Source organism: Lithobates pipiens, unplaced genomic scaffold (genome assembly GCF_037356315.1).
Source record: "Lithobates pipiens isolate NorthernLeopardFrog02 unplaced genomic scaffold, aLitPip1_a1.2 Scaffold_18, whole genome shotgun sequence".
Classification (NCBI taxonomy): domain Eukaryota; kingdom Metazoa; phylum Chordata; class Amphibia; order Anura; family Ranidae; genus Lithobates; species Lithobates pipiens.
Window position 1 is genome coordinate 281554320 of NW_027507758.1, and position 18007 is coordinate 281572326.

The following is an 18007-nucleotide window of genomic DNA, read 5'->3' on the forward strand; positions in this document are numbered from 1 at the left end:
GTTGTTAAGGAGGATGTCGGGTCCCTCGACAGAATCTTTGTTTACCCCTCCCCTGCCCCTCTCCATCAGCACTGGGGTCACATTAGCGTGTGTGAGGGAGAGAAACTGAGGGAGAAGAAAAATATTGGAATATTAGTCAGTACCAGTGTGGGAAGGGGTATTGTGCTTTTAAAGAATAAGTCACGGGTGTAAAAAGTCACACTTGAATGAATAGGAGGCGGTTTTCAGGTGCTTAACAGAGGCTATTTCCAACGCTAAAGCACCTGAAAACCGCCCATTGTGAAATGGGTCTAAAAGCACCAACCTCATACTATTATGGTGCCCTCTTATGTTCATCATACTATGTAACAGTGAAGGAGAGAAAATTATGAGCTAATGTCTCCAATAGAATTCCTGTGATATAAAAGAAGTATGTATGGTATTTGTCTTACTTGTGTGACTAAAATACAAGTTTTGAGCATGCAGGCATCACAGAAATATATAGATTACTACATAATAAGTAAACCTTGTAGTGCTAATAAGGGAATTGGTTAGAGTCTGACAATTCAGTATATAATAAAAATGGATATAAAAAATAAAATGGGCTTTATGTGTATTAGTTGTGCTAGGAGAATAGAGCTATGCAAGCATAAAATTAGAGCTTTGTAGGTAAAGCAGTTACTGTATTTGAAGCTTGGTAATGTGGCCTGCCTAATGACTCATTCTAATGACAGACTAGAATAAGTTTGTATCAAACCATTTTCCAGAGACTCTAGAAAACCAGTGGGGCAGTTGTCCCAATAATGCTCACAAGAAGAGGGACAATTGGGGTAGCACACCAATGAGGATCAGATTTTACGTTCTAGAAAGCCATTTAAATGTGGATGGTGTACCCACTGTAATAACACATAGGGCATCTTAATCTAGACACATAGAGAATGTATTTTTTATATTATATTACGGAAACTCTGGGTGTTAATGTAAGGTAGGTCACAGGTCCAAAGTGCTCAAGGACTGTGCTTACCAGCTGGCAAAAGTGTCTACTGATATTTTCCCTGTTTGCTCCATCAAGGATTTCATAATTGTTCGGGTTTCAAAAAAACAAAAATCCTTGCAGTTTTAATTATTATAGTAGCACTTCTGAAAAGCTAATTTTGCAGTACATTAAAGCCGTGTTCACATGGAGCTTTGGTGGTATTGATAATGCGTCAACCCATTTGTCCCCCTCCCCTGCCTGTTTGTGAAATTTGAATAATCTCCATAAAAACAACATCACTAAGTCTGAATCGCACAGTGTGGGAGTGCAGCCATCCAATCTCCTTTGTTCAATTCACATGGAGAATATTATACCATACGCTCCTGCAGGGCAATGTGCTGTGCATTCCTGTGCAGACAGTTCCATTGACGTCTATTGGGTCACAGTGGCTGCATGGACAAAGTCGCTGTATCCCAATATGACATTCGAGTGAGTGCCGGTCCCCAAACTCGTACTGTCTGCGTTCTACGGAGCAGCCATCTTTTTGGGACACAGATATCAATGGGACTGCCTGTATAGGGATGCACAGAACACCTCTGTATCCCCATTTGGGTTAAGGCGGCCTCGCACAGGTGTGTGGTATTGTATGCCCTGTCTGAACATGGCCTAAAGGATAAATATGTGTTCATGTAAAAAAATATAGATAAAAAATATTAATATAGCATATACCATTGCTAGACAAGCTATTTGTAATTTAATATTTTTAAAGATTACCTTTCCTTTTTAATCTATAGCGCTGTCTTTTCATTAAAGTTCAATACAGTATGGCAACCTGCAGGTTTTCTGTACACAGTTGGTGTACAGAACGCCTCCAAAAATGTAATTTTCTGTTTGCGTGATTGACCAATGCCCTGTACACACGACCGATTTTTCCCGTTGGAATAAACTCCTGAAGGTTTTTCCGATGGAATTCTGCTGAAACTGTCTTGCGTACACACAATCACACCAAAGCCCGACCGCTAAGAACACGGTGACGTACAACACGTACAACGGGACTAGAAAAAGGAAGTTCAATAGCCAGTAGCCAATAGCTTCCATCTCGTACTTGCTTCAGAGTATGTGTTGTTTTTGGTCCGTCGGAACAGCATACAGACAAGCGGTTTTCCCGATAAGGAATTGGTTCCATCGGAAATATTTAGAACATGTTATATTTCTAGGTCCGTCAGAATTTGACGTAAAAAGTCTGATGGGGCATACACCTGATCGGAATATATGATGAAAAGCTCCCGTCTGACTTTTTCTGTCGTACATTCCACTCATGTGTACGTGGCATTACTTATTTTCTCAGAGATGTGCAATACAAATCAAATTTTAGGCACCCCCAGCAATGGGAATTTCAGTTTTGGTGATATACTCTACAAAAGGGTAAATACTTATAAAGGGATGCAGAGCCTGCAACTTTCCTCACAAGAACACTGAGGATGCACCAAGTGATTACAATGAACTAGCCCCTCCCATTCGGAATCAGTCTGCAAAGGACATGACATAATGGCTATATTTTCAGAGCAGAAACGGGTAGCAACAAGTTTGTTAAAATCCTTGCAATCGATCGCTTTATTTGGATTTTAGGAGGAATTGATGGTATCCCATGGAGTCATTTTTAATTAATGGAGAGCCTGTGGTGAGAGTTTCTTCCTTTAAATACCTTGCCATTCATATTTCGGATGATGCCACTTAGAAGATGAGCAGAGCAGTAGTAATTAAAAAAGCACAGAAATTACACTCTCTTTTGTGAATCTTGAAAAAGACACAGATGGCAAAGAAATGATTATCATGTGTCTTTCTATTGCTGTGCAATAGAGAATGTGCTTATTTATGCCATCACAATTTGGTATGGCAGTAGTACAGCTGAAGATAAAGTCCCTTCAAAGGATTTTTACAGTGGCTCAGAGAATCATTAGCAGTCATCTTCTTCCTTTTAGAAAGACCTTCATCATACTTGTGTCAACAGTGCATTGAATATAGTAAACCATCCGTCTCATCGTTGTCATTGCCTGTTTACCCTCCTGACATATGGGAGGCGTTATAAGACAACAGAAGCCTCAAAGTTGGGTTAAAGAATCTATTTTATCCTGGTGAGGTGGTACAGCTGAATCAATCACTGCATAACCAAGATGAATCGGTTATTATTGTTGAATTATATAATTGTAATATATTATTGAATAATATATAGATTTTTTTTTTACATAGGTTTAATTAATATTAATATATCCGCTTTTATTATTGTGTAACTGTGTTAAATATTGCACCATTCAGGGAAAGCAAATGGAGATTTCATGGAATGTGTTTCTATACATTGACAAGGTCTTATTATTTGTATTATTATTAGTTAGCAGATCTTTTTAAACTTCTCTTTTAAAGGAGGACTTTCAGAAGACCCATACACAAGTTATTTTCTTAATGTATACACTATAGGATGCTTGCAAAAGATCTTTTGTCAGTAGATCTATCTGTCTGTGCACCCTTTTCAGGGCAGTTCAGACTAGTGTCCTACATTATGCAGTGTAATCTGAATGACATAGACATGTAACACATAGCTTTTGGTTTATTGTCTTCTACTGTTAACATTTAGCTAACGGTGTGTATTGGCATAGATAAGGATGATGTCTGCAAAATGTCAGCATGCGCCACTGATGACAGTGGCTGCATGCAGGGTGAATATCACCTAAACGGTGTACGTTTAGGAGATATTCATTTTACCTACAGGTAAGCATCACAAAGCGGGGTATACCACCGCTTTAAGACAAGGATTTCAAAGATTTGTTGCTCTACTGAGTGACGGCTACTACCTCCCAAAGACATAAGGTTATCACCTAGTCTGGCCAGATCAGTCATCTCATGTCTATAGTGAGGATTGTGTAGATGGGGGGGTGGAATTGGGTCAGTTTTTTTTCATTCGACCCACTTGTTGAATAAAAGCCTGATGCACACTAGTGTTTTTTTGTTTTGTTTTTTTTGAACGACACAAAACTGACAGCTCAGGAGGAGCTGCTGTACAAACTATGCAATGTTAGTACAGCGATCTCCCCTGCTGTGTTCACCCCCACCAGAACATTCTGGTCACCGCTCTTAACCATTGCCTAAAGGCGCTGATCAGCATACATTTTTATACCATATCCCTATCAAAAGAAGCCAGCCAACCCACAGGGGCCAAATGTCAGATGGTTTCTGTTGAACTGGCCGATGCTGCCCGACATTTGGCCCGTGTGTACTAGGCTTTTGTGCAGCACACAGATTATTTCTCCTCCCTCTGTACTGTTCAGACCTATGAATTTTTACTGAATACAATTATTAGGTAGCTTATTTTACAACTGATTTAATCTTTGTGGTTTAGCATTGATGTTAATTGTTCTTTTCTGACCACATGGCCCAGAAGTAAAATGGAAGCCAAAATAAAAATTATTTTCAGGCAAACTTTAAAATTATAAGTATTTGCACAAAACAATTACACTATAGTTTCTCTTTAAAGGATATTGAAGTGACACTCATAATTGGAGTGTAACATATTACTAAAGTACCTAGCAGGTTTCTTCTCCCTCCCTGCTAGCTGTCAAAATGTAAAAAAATAACTTGACCAAGCAGGGCTCCTCCCACCCGGCCAGGTCACTGATTAACAGGGCTCTGTGCATGAAAAACAACATGGTCCCGCAGCCTTTGCGGCTGTCAGCTTGTAGTTTACAATGAACTACCACTATTTATGCTTCCTGTCAGATTCTATCTGCTTACCCGTAGGGGATGTACGGCCAAGCAGATACACTGGCAGATCTGCTGGAGACCTGCATGGCACCAGTGATCTACTGATTGCTGGTGCAATGCTTTACAGGCATCCGAAAAAATAATAATAATAATGTGCATTTTTTTTTAACCTGCAAAAAATGTACATTTATTATTTTTTTTGGCAAAATGAACTTATTCTTTAAAGAATAAAATACATGAATCCAAACAAGGGTCTTCTACATAAATCGTGGGTGTCGTCATAACAATATTTTTAAATGATGATTTAACACATTCTGACATAATTGCTTGCACAAAAAAATAAAGCTTCTCCACTAAGCTATACATAATGCTCTTTGCATAGCAATCCAGCGTCCAAGGATCATAGTAAACCTCAATTTCCTTGGAGCTCAAACAGACCAGTGATGGCCAGGCTTCAGCTGTGTAGCAATGTTCTGATGTATGTGCCTACCCTGCTCAGTATATGTCGTTGTAAGGTAGTCACCACATTGCCTGCCCACATCAGATGTACAGTAAACTGTATTGCTAGCGAACATAAAGAGGTCATAAGCAAAGCTTTCAAACCAAACTTTGGTTTCTCAGCTACATAATTTGTGTAGGTTTATTATTGGGGTAAAATGTAGTAAATATTGGAATTTGGTCACAAAAAAAAAAGTCTTCAGTTTAAAAGTAGATTTCAAGGAAAACTGGAAATACCATTTGATTTTAATCCTTCCGCATATTAATACAGAGGGTCACTCACCATATACAGCTATATTTATTTATTCATTCAAATTGTCCTACAGCTCCCCCTGCAATTCTCTGTTTGAACAAATATATGTTTAGTATCATATTTCAGTCTACCACTCACTCTATACAACTAGGGTCCCACTTAAGACTCATCTACTACAGGGATGGGTTTCCAGAGACAAGCATGGGACCTTAGTCTGATTGGTCCATCCTATTTATTAAAAACAATATTTTTTTCATTAGTCTGTATACTTACAGTTGTATGCCACTGAAGAAAGATCCAAAAAGTCCAATCATGCCCAATAACTCAATTCGGCTGAGGTTTCTAACAATGTATTCCTGGCATACGCTGGAAATACCATACAGAGTGGCACCTCCAAGAACTAGAACATCCCCAATGAGTTTACTATCTCCCGGGTAAAAGTCTACTAACAAAACAGAAAACAAGACTCAAAAAGTAAGTCATATCAAGAAATTTAGCGAAATACTTAGTACAGTGTTATCCTGCAGTATATAATATAATGCCTAAATTCTACTTTCACTTTGCCACTGGGCTAATCTGTCTTTTACTTGGCCTTTCTCAATGACATCCCACCTCCAGCATGCGCACTTTAGTCATTCCACAGAGTAATCTCATCTTCAACACACACACACACACACACACACACGTCTTTCCTCAGTGAAATCCCACCTCCAGCGCGCACACACAAAGGTCTTTCCTCAGTGAAATCCCACCTCCAACACACACATACACATCAAGCCCCCACCCACAGATCCCACAACCACTGGCCAAGTTGTGAGGAAGAGGCCCTTGTCCTAATCAACATGCCCCCCGCCCAAAGCACCCCCCATGTTGAGAGCATGTGACCTGGTATGGTTTGTGGGGAGGGCGGGGGCGGTGGTGGTGCTCGCTCATCCTTCCCCTTTCCTGACCTGCTGGGCTGCATGCTCAGGTAAGGGTCTAATATGGATTTTGGAGGGGGAACCACGCATTTTTCTTTCTAAATTTTGGCATGGGAGTTCTCCTCAAAATCCATACCAGACCCAGAGGTCCTGGTATGGATTGGGGGGGACCCCCACACCATATTTTTCGCTTCATTTTTCCAGCTATTTTTTTATTTTTATTTTTTACGTTCAGCTGTCAGCGGTCGCCTGCTCCTTAACAACCATGACAGTTACTGGTTGTTAAGGACGCCAGCAGACATCTGCTCTCTAACAACCAGCTATTTACAGCCTGTTTTAAGGATGCCAGCTATTGCCTTGTGTTAAATTACCACAGGCTTTCACTACTAAAATTCCGCATGACTTCATAAAATAACTAATGCAGTATTTTAGTAAATGCCCAAAAAATTTTGAAAACCACTGTGCGATATCTTATTGCATACTCGGATGCGGTAAGATACCGCTTTGTGAATGGAACCCAATATTCAAATTTTACATCAATCTGGCATAAATAAACAGCAACAGAGTCCCAATTAGCTTAAGGCCAAGTGCAGGATTCTGCAGACGTTTTTTCTAAATATAAAGTATAATACAATGATGTTGAAAATACAGTTTGGGTGACAACATTCTACAATGATTCATCACTATCTGAATGAAAAGTAACAGTGTACAGCCCTTTCTAAAGATAGCTGTATCATTAAAAATTGTACATTAGGAAAATAACTTACCCTCTTTTTGTTGTCTTCCCATTAGAACATCGGCTCCTGCCATGCATCCGATTCCCAGGATACAGGCTACAGCAGCAATGAAATGCAAGACCTTATATCGGACCAGCAAGAAGAACCAGGATAGTAATATGACCACGGGGATAACAAAACAATTTAGTAACTGAAAAGAAAGGAGAGAGTCAATTATTATTGTGTTCAGCAAACCAGACTGCTTTACATTTTTTCACATTCAGTTTTAAAGTCAGCAAGGCTAAAAAAAAAAAAAAAAAAAAAATTCAAAGGGCTATTTTGTACATTGTTGTGAGAATTCTGTGCCAACAATATGTCCTCTTGAATTTTAAAGGTAATTATGCACTAGAAGCGGATTAGGTAATGTAGACTCAAAACTATTTCTTGTAGTTTTGTATATATAGGAAAACAGAGAACCCTTGTCAGGTTTTTATTGCTTCAAGGGGGGCAAATCCAAGAGGCGTTTTCAATACTTATTGATACAGAGTAGTAAAGGGAAGGACAACAATAATTTGCAATCAGGGCTGCCCTGGAATGGGCATCCAGGAGCATCACTCCACAAGGAATGCCAGACCAAACTCATACAGCAGTCCAAAACAACTTTAATGACTCCTAAAACGTGTTTCGGTAGCAAAGCACACTCCACCTCCATGAGGGCTCAATAATGTTTACAAATGTTTGGATGGACTCAGGGAAACAGATGCCAGAGAAACTGCTTGAAAAGAAATCAGATCGGGCAGAATTGTGCCAGTAAAACAGCTTCAACAAACCAAATATGCGGTCTGTTTCATGCTAAATATTTTTACCGTTTGTTTTGGTGACCATTGCCAAGTGATTGGAAATCAAAAATGTTCTTATCAGGTGTGAGGGTAAAGCTTTTAATGGGAACACACTGTATGTAATGTGATCTGTGAATGGGAGAGATTTTGATGAATGACATGAACCCCTCCCCCCTTCAGAGATCATGTTTCATGCTGTGTAAAAATCAAAAAAATGTTTTTTTCCAAGGAGGATGTTATTCCTACTCGTATTCTGGAATTTTGGTCCCTCAAATTAGGTTCCACTTCCATACAAGTTGTTGTCTGCTAATACAGAATATAAGTATTATCAAAAGTGCTTCCCGTAGAGCGCTTGAGCTGGTGAAGGCCGACACCTCTGCGGCGGAAGCCATATATATTCAAAATCCCTCTCCAGATACTCATCAGGAATGGCTTTCATCTCAAAATAGGCTTAATGAACTACTGGAATCTAGGGCCAGGAATAAACTCTTTTTTCAGAAGAGACTTAGCTTGGTGGAGGGAGAAGTGAACAGTAGATTATTGGCTCAGATAGTAAGGTCCCCATCCAATCCTACACATTTCAGCTTTAATGAATGTAGAGGGGGAGGTTTGTAACCAGACCAGTTCAATTATATCTATTAAGATTTATATACTTCCAGGGCAGATTTTACCCTTCCAGAGCGATCTAGTTACTTGGCCAGTATTAATCTCCCGGCTATTTCAATAGAAGAGAGAGAAATTTTCAATGCTCCACTTACTTTAATGGAAGTGGAAAATGCAGTGGCTAGTTTCCCCAATGTCAAGGCCCCATTAACTGATGGGCTCGCTATCGAGACTTATAAAAAAATATAATAAAGAATTGCTTCCCACTCTTAGTACACTAAATGAGGCTTTTCATATGGGTCGGCTACCAGATTCTATGGGACAATCCGTAATAGTAGTCACACCCAAAAAGGATAAAAATTTGCTACACCTCAAATCTTATCAACCAATTTATTTTCTTTTTTTTTTTTCTACAGTCGTTAAAATTCTTGCAAAGATACTTGCAACTAGATTAAATGAGGTTATTACCAGTATTATTCATCCAGATCAGGTAGGATTTATGTCTAACAAATCAACCGCACTTAAAATCAGACGTGCATATTTAAATATGCAGGTTCCAGTCCCCGGCCACTCAAACCACACCTTTTTAGCATCAGATGCAATCAAGGCCTTTGATTGTGACGAATGGCAATTCTTGTGGGCCATTCTTGTTAAATTTGGGCTTGGTCCTGGTTTTTGTAAGTGGGTTTGGTTGTTATACCACTCAGGAGGCATTGGTTAGGATGAATGGCTTTCAATCTACTAGTTTCAGACTCTTCCGGAGCACTAGGCAGGGGTGACCGTTGTCTCCCCTGCTTTTTGCCCTGGCTATAGAGCCCTTGGCATGTCTTAAGCGGGCTTCTCCTGATGTTAATGGTCTGACGAGGGGAGACATGGAGGAAAGGATATCACTATATGCAGACGATCTTCTTTTTTTCATGCCCAATGTCTGTTCATTCCTGCCGATAGTAGTGGAATATGTTAAGGAGTTTGGAAGGTTTTCCGGTTTAGGCATAAACTGGGAGAAATCCATGGTTATGCCTTTAGACCCCCTTCCAGATCCATTGCCACCTATACTTTCTCATTTTAAGGTTGTGTCATAAAATATTTGTGTATAGCTATGTCGGACTCCCCACAGTCATATATTGTGGATAATATATTTCCATTACTTAATAGATTTCAAAATCAGAGTAAAGTCTGGACTAAGCTCCCTCTATCGCTAATAGATCGTATCAATTTAATAAAATATGTATGCATCAGCTCCTCTATTTTTTACACAATGCCCTGATTTGGATACCTATCCGGATCTTTATTAAGATGAACACTATATTTAGGCGATTAATATGGCAGAATAAAATCCCCTGCATCAAACTTTACAACATCCCACAAATGCCGGTGGGCTGGCAGTTCCTAATCCAAGGCTATATTTTCTCACCTCCCAATTACAGCATATTGCTGGATGGGAGTCTGAACAAATATCCCTTCCTACTCGACAATTATTCTCTTTTGCATTTAAGGGTCAGTTTCCACTCTTTGTTCTTGATGGTGCAAGAGGGGGTGTCTCATTTGTGGATATGCCTACTTGTATGTTAATTTGTAAAGTATGGCATACAGTTAAAAAAAAATGCTGGGTGCCTTATATCCCACTAGATGCACTCCAATATGGGAAAATTATAGACTTTCTCAAATGTTGTCTCATAGAGGCTTTCACAGATGGGGAAAATTAGGAATAACTTCTTTAGCTCAGCTATGTCAGAATGGTATACTTAAATCTTTTGAAGATCTGAGGGGGGAGTTCTCTGTAGAATCCAATTGGTTTTAACAATTTCTTCAGTTAAGACATGCTCTACATGCCCAGTTTTCTTCCAGTAAAATTTTTTTCCCCTCTGTCCCGGTCTGGGACAAAATAGTATGGGTAGGCTCAATAAAGGGTCTCACCCTGGTTACTTATCGGGTATTGTTAGAACGGTTCTTATTGAACTTCCCCATCCGTTCCGAAAGATAGTGGTCCCATCTCCGTGGAGATTTGGGACGATGTTCTCTGGTCCTGGGTCAGGGTGTCTTTCTCCATCACACAGACTGACCCAGATTTGTATCCTGCATATAGTCTATAGAATTCCACAGTTTCTCTGTGCAATTGGACTAAAATCTGAGCCAGCCTGTGCTAGATGTTGTAACATGGGTACATTAATACATCTTTTGTGGCGATGTCCAAAACTCCAAAGATATTGGGTGGAGGTGATTGGTACCTTTAATAGGAATTTGCATATTAACATCCTGGTTGAACCACTTATATGTATATTGGGTTACTGTGATACCTCTATCTACACCTCTTCTACTGGTAACACTATAAGGCGTGCACTTTTTGTTGCCCATAAACAGATTGCTCTTAAGTGGACCTCTCCACATCCACCGACACTGTACAATTGGATCATATATCTCAATAGGTTTATTCTCTTTGAAAAACATACATATTCCCTAAGGAACTCCCTGATTAAGTTAGATGTTATCTGGTCTAGATGGATTCAATCTATGACATGGGTATCATGTCAACCAAATCGGTACTGTGTACGTTGTAATACTTGATATTGTTTATTAATTTTTCTGTGTCTTATATACTCCAAGTGAGCGAGGGGTGGCAGGAGGGTGGGGTTTGTTGAAAGGGGGTGGTTTGTGGGGGTTTTCTTTTTTTGGGGGGGTCAACTTTGCAGTCTGTGGGTCAAATACGCTTGTGATCTATTGATCTGGTGAGATGGGATGAATTCCTCAGAAACTCTCCAAATAAACAGGGGTCTTGGGGATGGCCATAGAAAACGAATCCAAAAGGCTCCCAAAAATAGAAAGCAAAGCCAATAGTGAAGTTCTGCATGGTCACACAATAAGGGCATTACAAGCGCAACTTACTAGACTATGGAAAAAAACAGGCATCAGTCAGGAGAACAGCTCTTCCGGGTTTGCTGTTACTCGGTGCACATTCCCCGGATGGCGGAAGTGACTTCAGTGGTTCAAAATAGCTGGAAATGCGTCAACGCTTTTCACCCTCCCCCAGGGCGTCATCAGGTACTTCACTATTAGCTTCTCTTTCTATTTTTGGGAGCCTGTTGAATTCATTTTCTCTGGTCATCCCCAAGACCCCTGTTTATATGGAGAGTTTGAGGAATTCATTCCATCTCACCAGATCAATAGATCACAAGCGTATATGACCACAGACTGCAAAGCTGAGGGTTCAGAATTTCTGGTGAGTGGGGTTACAAGAGGGGAGCGTGGCACACAGCACCTGGAATTATCATTGGAGCACTAAAGCACTTTATTTTGATTGGAGCACTTTGCACAACATTTGAGATGAATAGTTTTCTGTATTTAACCCCTTCCCACCGAGCATACACAGATATGCGGGCTTGGCTTTTGGGGGTTATACCAGGATGATGCCGCAGCTGCAGGAATCATCACAGTACTGCTTTTTAGAGCGGGCGATCAGCTATCCAGGGATAACAACCGATGTGGCTAAAAGCCGCTCGATTGTTATCCCGGAGGAGCTCCTGCCGCTCTGACCGTTCCTCTCATCCCACTGGGGGGACCCGATCCTCGATCTGCCACTTCCGGCGGCTAGAGAGAGACTGTCACGAAGCCGGAAATTGCTTTGTTCCAGCCTCCTGAATGTAGGCATGGAAGCAAGGTCATGACGTCACTTCCTGTTTACTCGGCTGCCAATGGTGCCGGATCTAAAAAAAAATGCAGTATTCAGAATCGCCATTTTCGGCGATCTGCATACTTTGAAGTGCAAAGGAGTGATTGGAGGTCTTTTAGACCCCCGATCCGTCCATAAAGAGTACCTGTTACCACCTATTACTGTCACAAGGGATGTTTACATTCCTTGTGACAGCAGTAAAAGTGGCAGCAAAGAAAACGCATACGGTAGTCGCACCTGCATATGTAAACGGTGTTCAAATCACACATGTGAGGTATCGCCGCGATACTCTGTAACTCTAACCTGGTAACTGTAAAAAAGATTTAAAGCGTCGCCTATGGAGATTTTTAGGTACTATACTTTGTCGCCATTCCATGAGTGCATGCAATTAAAAAGCGTGACATGTTTGGTATCTATTTACTCGGCGTAACATCATCTTTCACATTATACAAAAAAAAATTGGGCTAACTTTACTGTTTCATTTTTTTTTTTTAATTCATGAAAGTGTCCCTTTTCCCAAAAAGTTGCATATAAAACACTGCTGTACAAATACCGTGTGACATAAAATTTTGCATGAATCACTATTTTATTCTCTAGGGTCTCTACAAAAAAAATAAAAATATATATACTGTTTGGTGGTTCTAAGTAATTTGCTAGCAAAAAATGTCTTGCAAACACCAAATGTCAGAAATAGGCTTAGGCGTGAAAGGGTTATATATGAATGTGTTATATGTAGCACCTTAGCAATATATTTCACAAGCACTCCAGCACTTTATATGAGCACATGCATTTCTGTAAGCGCTGTATATATGTATACTTATAATTTGTTGTTTTAGCACTCTGTGGACAGCTGCTGCAGTTTCGTATTATTATTAATCTGTGTCACTTAGCGTGGGTATTTAAGATTTAGTATTAAAGCCTATGGCTCTAATCAGGTGCTTAAAAAAATACCCTGGTTGCTGTAATTCTTGCCCACGACACCCTGAAAGGGGCCGGATGCATTAATAGGGGGTGGTGGTGGCAGCTGTGGATAGATTCATGCATATAAATCATATAGGGGGTGGCGTGGATAGAGGGGTGGCGCCTGTGCACCCTTAATGGTTGGGTCCCTATTAGAATGTCACTAAAATTTCACAGAATGTTTTTTGCTAAACTGCAGCTTTAAAATTTTCCTTCATTTGTAAAATGGCAGTGGCTCACATGTCATCACATCTATTGCCTCTGAACCAGACCAACTGCAAAAGTATGCAAAATGCATACTTTTGCCATTTACTTTAGTCCCATTATTCTGATTTACCGGTTCATGAGCAAGTATATGTTTGCTTGTATCCATTATACTAGATTGAATATATTATTATGCATACAAAATAGCTAAATGCTAAGGTTTTAAAGCAGAAATCCAGGAATGATCTTTTTTTGCAAAACTACATTCATCCACCTTTTCTCCATATTTGATAGCAGGAGGGCTGCTGAGGATGATGCAAATCACTGTATTATTCTTAACTACTTAGAGTGATAGTTGTAATATCCCAAGTGCTAATCCATTGGCTTCCCCTCTGCACACTGAATACAGGTCACTCGCTTAGCACCACCTTTCAAAGAAGGCGTTGTATTTTTTTCAATGAATACAAGGCTTTCTCTGCCCAGGTGAGGTGCAGAGGAGGGGCAGATGAAGCTTGGATCTTGGACATAATCTCTACTCTATGTAGAACTATCTCTACATAATTTTTACTCTAATTAGAGAATGCCTTGAATTCATTCATAAAAATACAAGACTTTCAATGCAAGACATTCAGTGTGCACAGTGGGAGCTGTTGGAGCACAGTGCGTGGACAAGGTCACCCCATTTTACCTCCCTCTCACCTGAGTGAATCAGCCCTATGGTCTTGCTTACACTTGTGCTGAGGTGGGGGGTCAAAAAATAAGGTGGCTGAGCTGCAGTTTTACTCTCTCCACCCCTGTAAGCTTCAAATGCAGCCTTATAGGGGTATGCATATGATGCAGCTGTGATGCAATGCATCCCAACATTTTTTGCTCAATAGGTTGCCCTACAGGTGAGAAATGTGGAAAATAGGTCCATGACCCTTTTCTAAAACCGTGCCACACCAAACCACACAGTGCTGCGGCACCATGTAGTTTGGTGTGTGAAAATGTGTGTGTTAGCAGATGTGTGAGGGTGCCCTTAACAATCCATGGCCCTGCTGCACATCTACTAAAGGACAGTGCGCTTCTGTGTTTGTCAGGAAAAGCAACAATTTTGTGCACAATCCTGCCATGCAAGTGTGTGACCCTAGCCTTATTGCGGGTTTACACTGGTGCACTGTGGTTTGGCTGCAGTGCCATTGTATGTGCGGTTTACCTGCAGTTTTAGGTGCAGGTTACATGTCTGTCATCTTGAACCTGACCTGGAACAAGCAGCCAGTGAAACTTAAAATGCTTGTTCCAGGGCAGCAAATCTTTCTTATGCCTTTTTTTTTTTTTTAACTCATCATTCATATGTCTACTTCTCTTCTTGTCCTTTTGGAAACATATAAAAAAGTACACGTCATAAGGGTTGTAATAATATAGCAAGTTCACTATTTTGTATAATCACAGTCTTTTATTATTTTGCTGCATATAGATTTGGTTTGTGACCATTTGACTGCTTTTTTTAATAACTTTTTTTGTGTAAACCCCAACAACCTATCCTGTTAATTGGTTGGTTTGTGAAATATAACACTGAGAACACTTTATTATATCTGTTTATCCCGACAGAAATTCTGTGAGCTCATGACTTCCTATGCTTTCTGTCTGTGCAGTGACCAGTTACTCTTTGGACTACAGAGCACCTCCCCCCAAGTTATGGAGAGAGGGAGGTTCCATACTCCTCCCTATGGTGGCTCAACAGGTGGGAAAAAGGAAGAAAGCCTTAAAAGAATAATGTAGCCACTACATCTAAGGACTGATAAGTTGCAATATATTAAAGTTTGTTTCTAAGTTTATTACACTTTAACCACTTGCTTACAGGGCACTTAAACACCTTCCTGCCCAGACCAATTTTCAGCTTTCGGTGCTCTCACAATTTGAATGACAATTACTCAGTCATGCAACACTGTACCCAAATGAATTTTTTGTCCTTTTTTTCCCACAAATAGAGCTTTCTTTTGGTGGTATTTGATCACCTCTGGGGTTTTTATTTTTTGCGCTATAAATGAAAAAAGACCGAAAATTTTGAAAAAAAACGCATATTTCTTTGTTTCTGTGACAGAATTATGCAAATTATTAATTTTTCTTCATAAATTTTGGTCACAATTTATACTGCTACATGTCTTTGGTAAAAATAACCCAAATTAGTGGATATTATTTGGTCTTTGTGAAAGTTAGAGAGTCTACAAGCTGTGGTGCGAATCGCACAAAATTGATCACATCTGATGTACTGGTGGCCTATCTCGCTTCTTGTGACCCGAACAAGCCAGGAAAGTACAAATACCCCCCAAATGACCCCTTTTTGGAAAGTAGACATTCCAAGGTATTTAGTAAGAGGCATGGTGAGCTTTTTGATGTTGTCATTTTTTTCCCACAATTCTTTGCAAAATTAAGATTTTTCATTTATTTTTTTTTTCTCCACAAAATTGTCATTGTAATAGGTTATTTCTCTCACGTGGCATGTGTATACCACAAATGACACCCCCCAAAAAATTCTGCTACTCCTCCTGAGTATTACAATACCACATGTGTGTTACTTTTTCACAGCCTGGCCACATAGAGAGGCCCAACATGCAGGTAGCGCCATCATGTGTTCTAGGAACATAAGTTACACATCTAACTTGTTGACTATTTATTACACTTTTGAAGCACCAGGACAATGACACGTGACACTGATGACAGATGGCACTGATACGTGGCAATGATGACAGGTGGCACTGATGACAGATGGCACTAATATGTGGCACTGATGACAGATGGCACTAATATGTGGCACTGATGACGCGTGGCACTTATACGTGGCACTGATGACACGTGGCACTAATACGTGGCACTGATGACACGTGGCACTGAAACGTGGCACCGATGACAGATGGCACTAATACGTGGCACTAATATGTGCCACCGATGACAGATGGCACTAATACATGGCACCGATGACGCGTGACACTGATGACAGATGGCACTGATAAGTGGCATTGATGACACGTGACACTGACAACAGATGGCACGTGACACTGACAGGTGGCACTGATGACAAATGGCACTGATACATGGCACTGATGACAGATGGCACTATGTGGCACTGATGACACGTGGCACTGGGGGCAGGTGGCACTGGGGGCAGGTGGCACTGACGGCAGGTGGCACTGGGGTGGATGGCACTGGGGGCAGGTAGCACTGGGGTGGATGGCACTGGGGGCAGGTAGCACTGGGGTGGATGGCACTGGGGGCAGGTAGCACTGGGGTGGATGGCACTAGGGGCAGGTAGCACTGGGGTGGATGGCACTAGGGGCAGGTAGCACTGGGGTGGATGGCACTGGGGGCAGGTAGCACTGGGGTGGATGGCACTGGGGCGGATGGCACTGCTGGGGGCGGATGGCACTTTTTATTTCATTTTTTTAATTTATTTTTTTTCCACAATCAGAACGGCTGCCGCTGCAGCCGTTCATCTCTCCCCTCTCGCACTGTCTGTGCGAGGAAGGAGAGCGGCGCTGCGAGATGATCTCATATGTTTACATATGAGATCATCTCCCATTGGACACGCCGATCACGCTGTAAACGGCCGCTTACAGCGATCTGTGTTTGCCTGTCCCCGGGGGACACGGCGAACACAGAACTTCCGCGATGCGCGCCCGCGGCGGCGCGCATTGCGGAAGTAAACATCAGGTCGTCCAGGGACGACCGCCCGGACGAACGCGCCTGCTCTACGGCCGTCATTCGGCTATAGGGCGGGCGCGAGGAGGTTAATCTGGCTAAACTGACTGTGACCATAGGTTGGAGTAACATGCCTTATAGTAAGTCATACAGTATTTTCATATCATATTCATAGCAGAGCTTAGCTGGAAATAAGTTCAGCCTTGGGTATGTACTTGTAAGTTCTGTCCCAGAGGGTCATATTTTCACAACAATTACCCATTTACTACAAGGGATGGCTGTAGTTATGAAAATAAGTAATGTACCACAAGCCGCTGTAATGTTAACTTATGTATACCAACATTAATTCTTTCTATGCTCCAGAGCCCCTAGGATTTATAAAACCATTATAATTCATGAGCCATGGAATATGAACCCAATATTTTCTTTGTTTATGGTTAACTAATTATTTTATAGCTTTCACAAATGTAAGAGCTCAATAATGTTTCCAGCAGTATGGTACCTAAATATTGTGGTTATTGCTACATCTGGATTTATTTTTCTTCATGTTTTGTTGCTGATGCGTAGTGGCTGTTTCGGATCCATAATTCTGAATTCACAGATTCCTATTCATGGATCAGCCTTATAAAATGAGACTTGAAAAATGAATACAGTCAGATCAATCTCTTTTGTAACAGCTGTTTATAGAGGCTATTAAAATTTTAAAGTATTTGCTATGGGTTGTTTGCTGCCAGCTGTACTGCTTTCAGGCTTGTGGTTCTCAGAGGTCTCACTAACTACCTCATTAAAAGCTAAATTAATGGTACCAAATTAAGTGCATACCATCAACCCAAGTATAGGCCAAGACAGGCCACACAGATATAATTTTCATATTTATATAACACCTGCAAGAGGAATAACAAAATGTTCATGGCTAAGTGAACATCTCTGAAGATGATACAGTAGGTATTACCACCAC

General features: G+C 40.8%; 1 protein-coding gene across 2 annotated transcripts in view; it reads right to left on the bottom strand.

Moving 5' to 3' along the window:
• Positions 1-18007, bottom strand: part of SLC35F1 (solute carrier family 35 member F1) — a 487635-nt gene that overhangs the window by 52750 nt on the left and 416878 nt on the right. Inside the window, exons 4-5 of one of the 2 annotated variants that reach the window (XM_077487047.1) lie at positions 7150-7309; positions 5736-5904 (exon numbers count right to left, since the gene is read on the bottom strand). In XM_077487047.1, coding sequence (XP_077343173.1) covers positions 5736-5904; positions 7150-7309 — 329 coding nt within the window. Of the gene's footprint in view, positions 1-5735; positions 5908-7149; positions 7310-18007 lie in introns of both variants that reach the window. The other variant, XM_077487046.1, reaches the window with a different exon arrangement.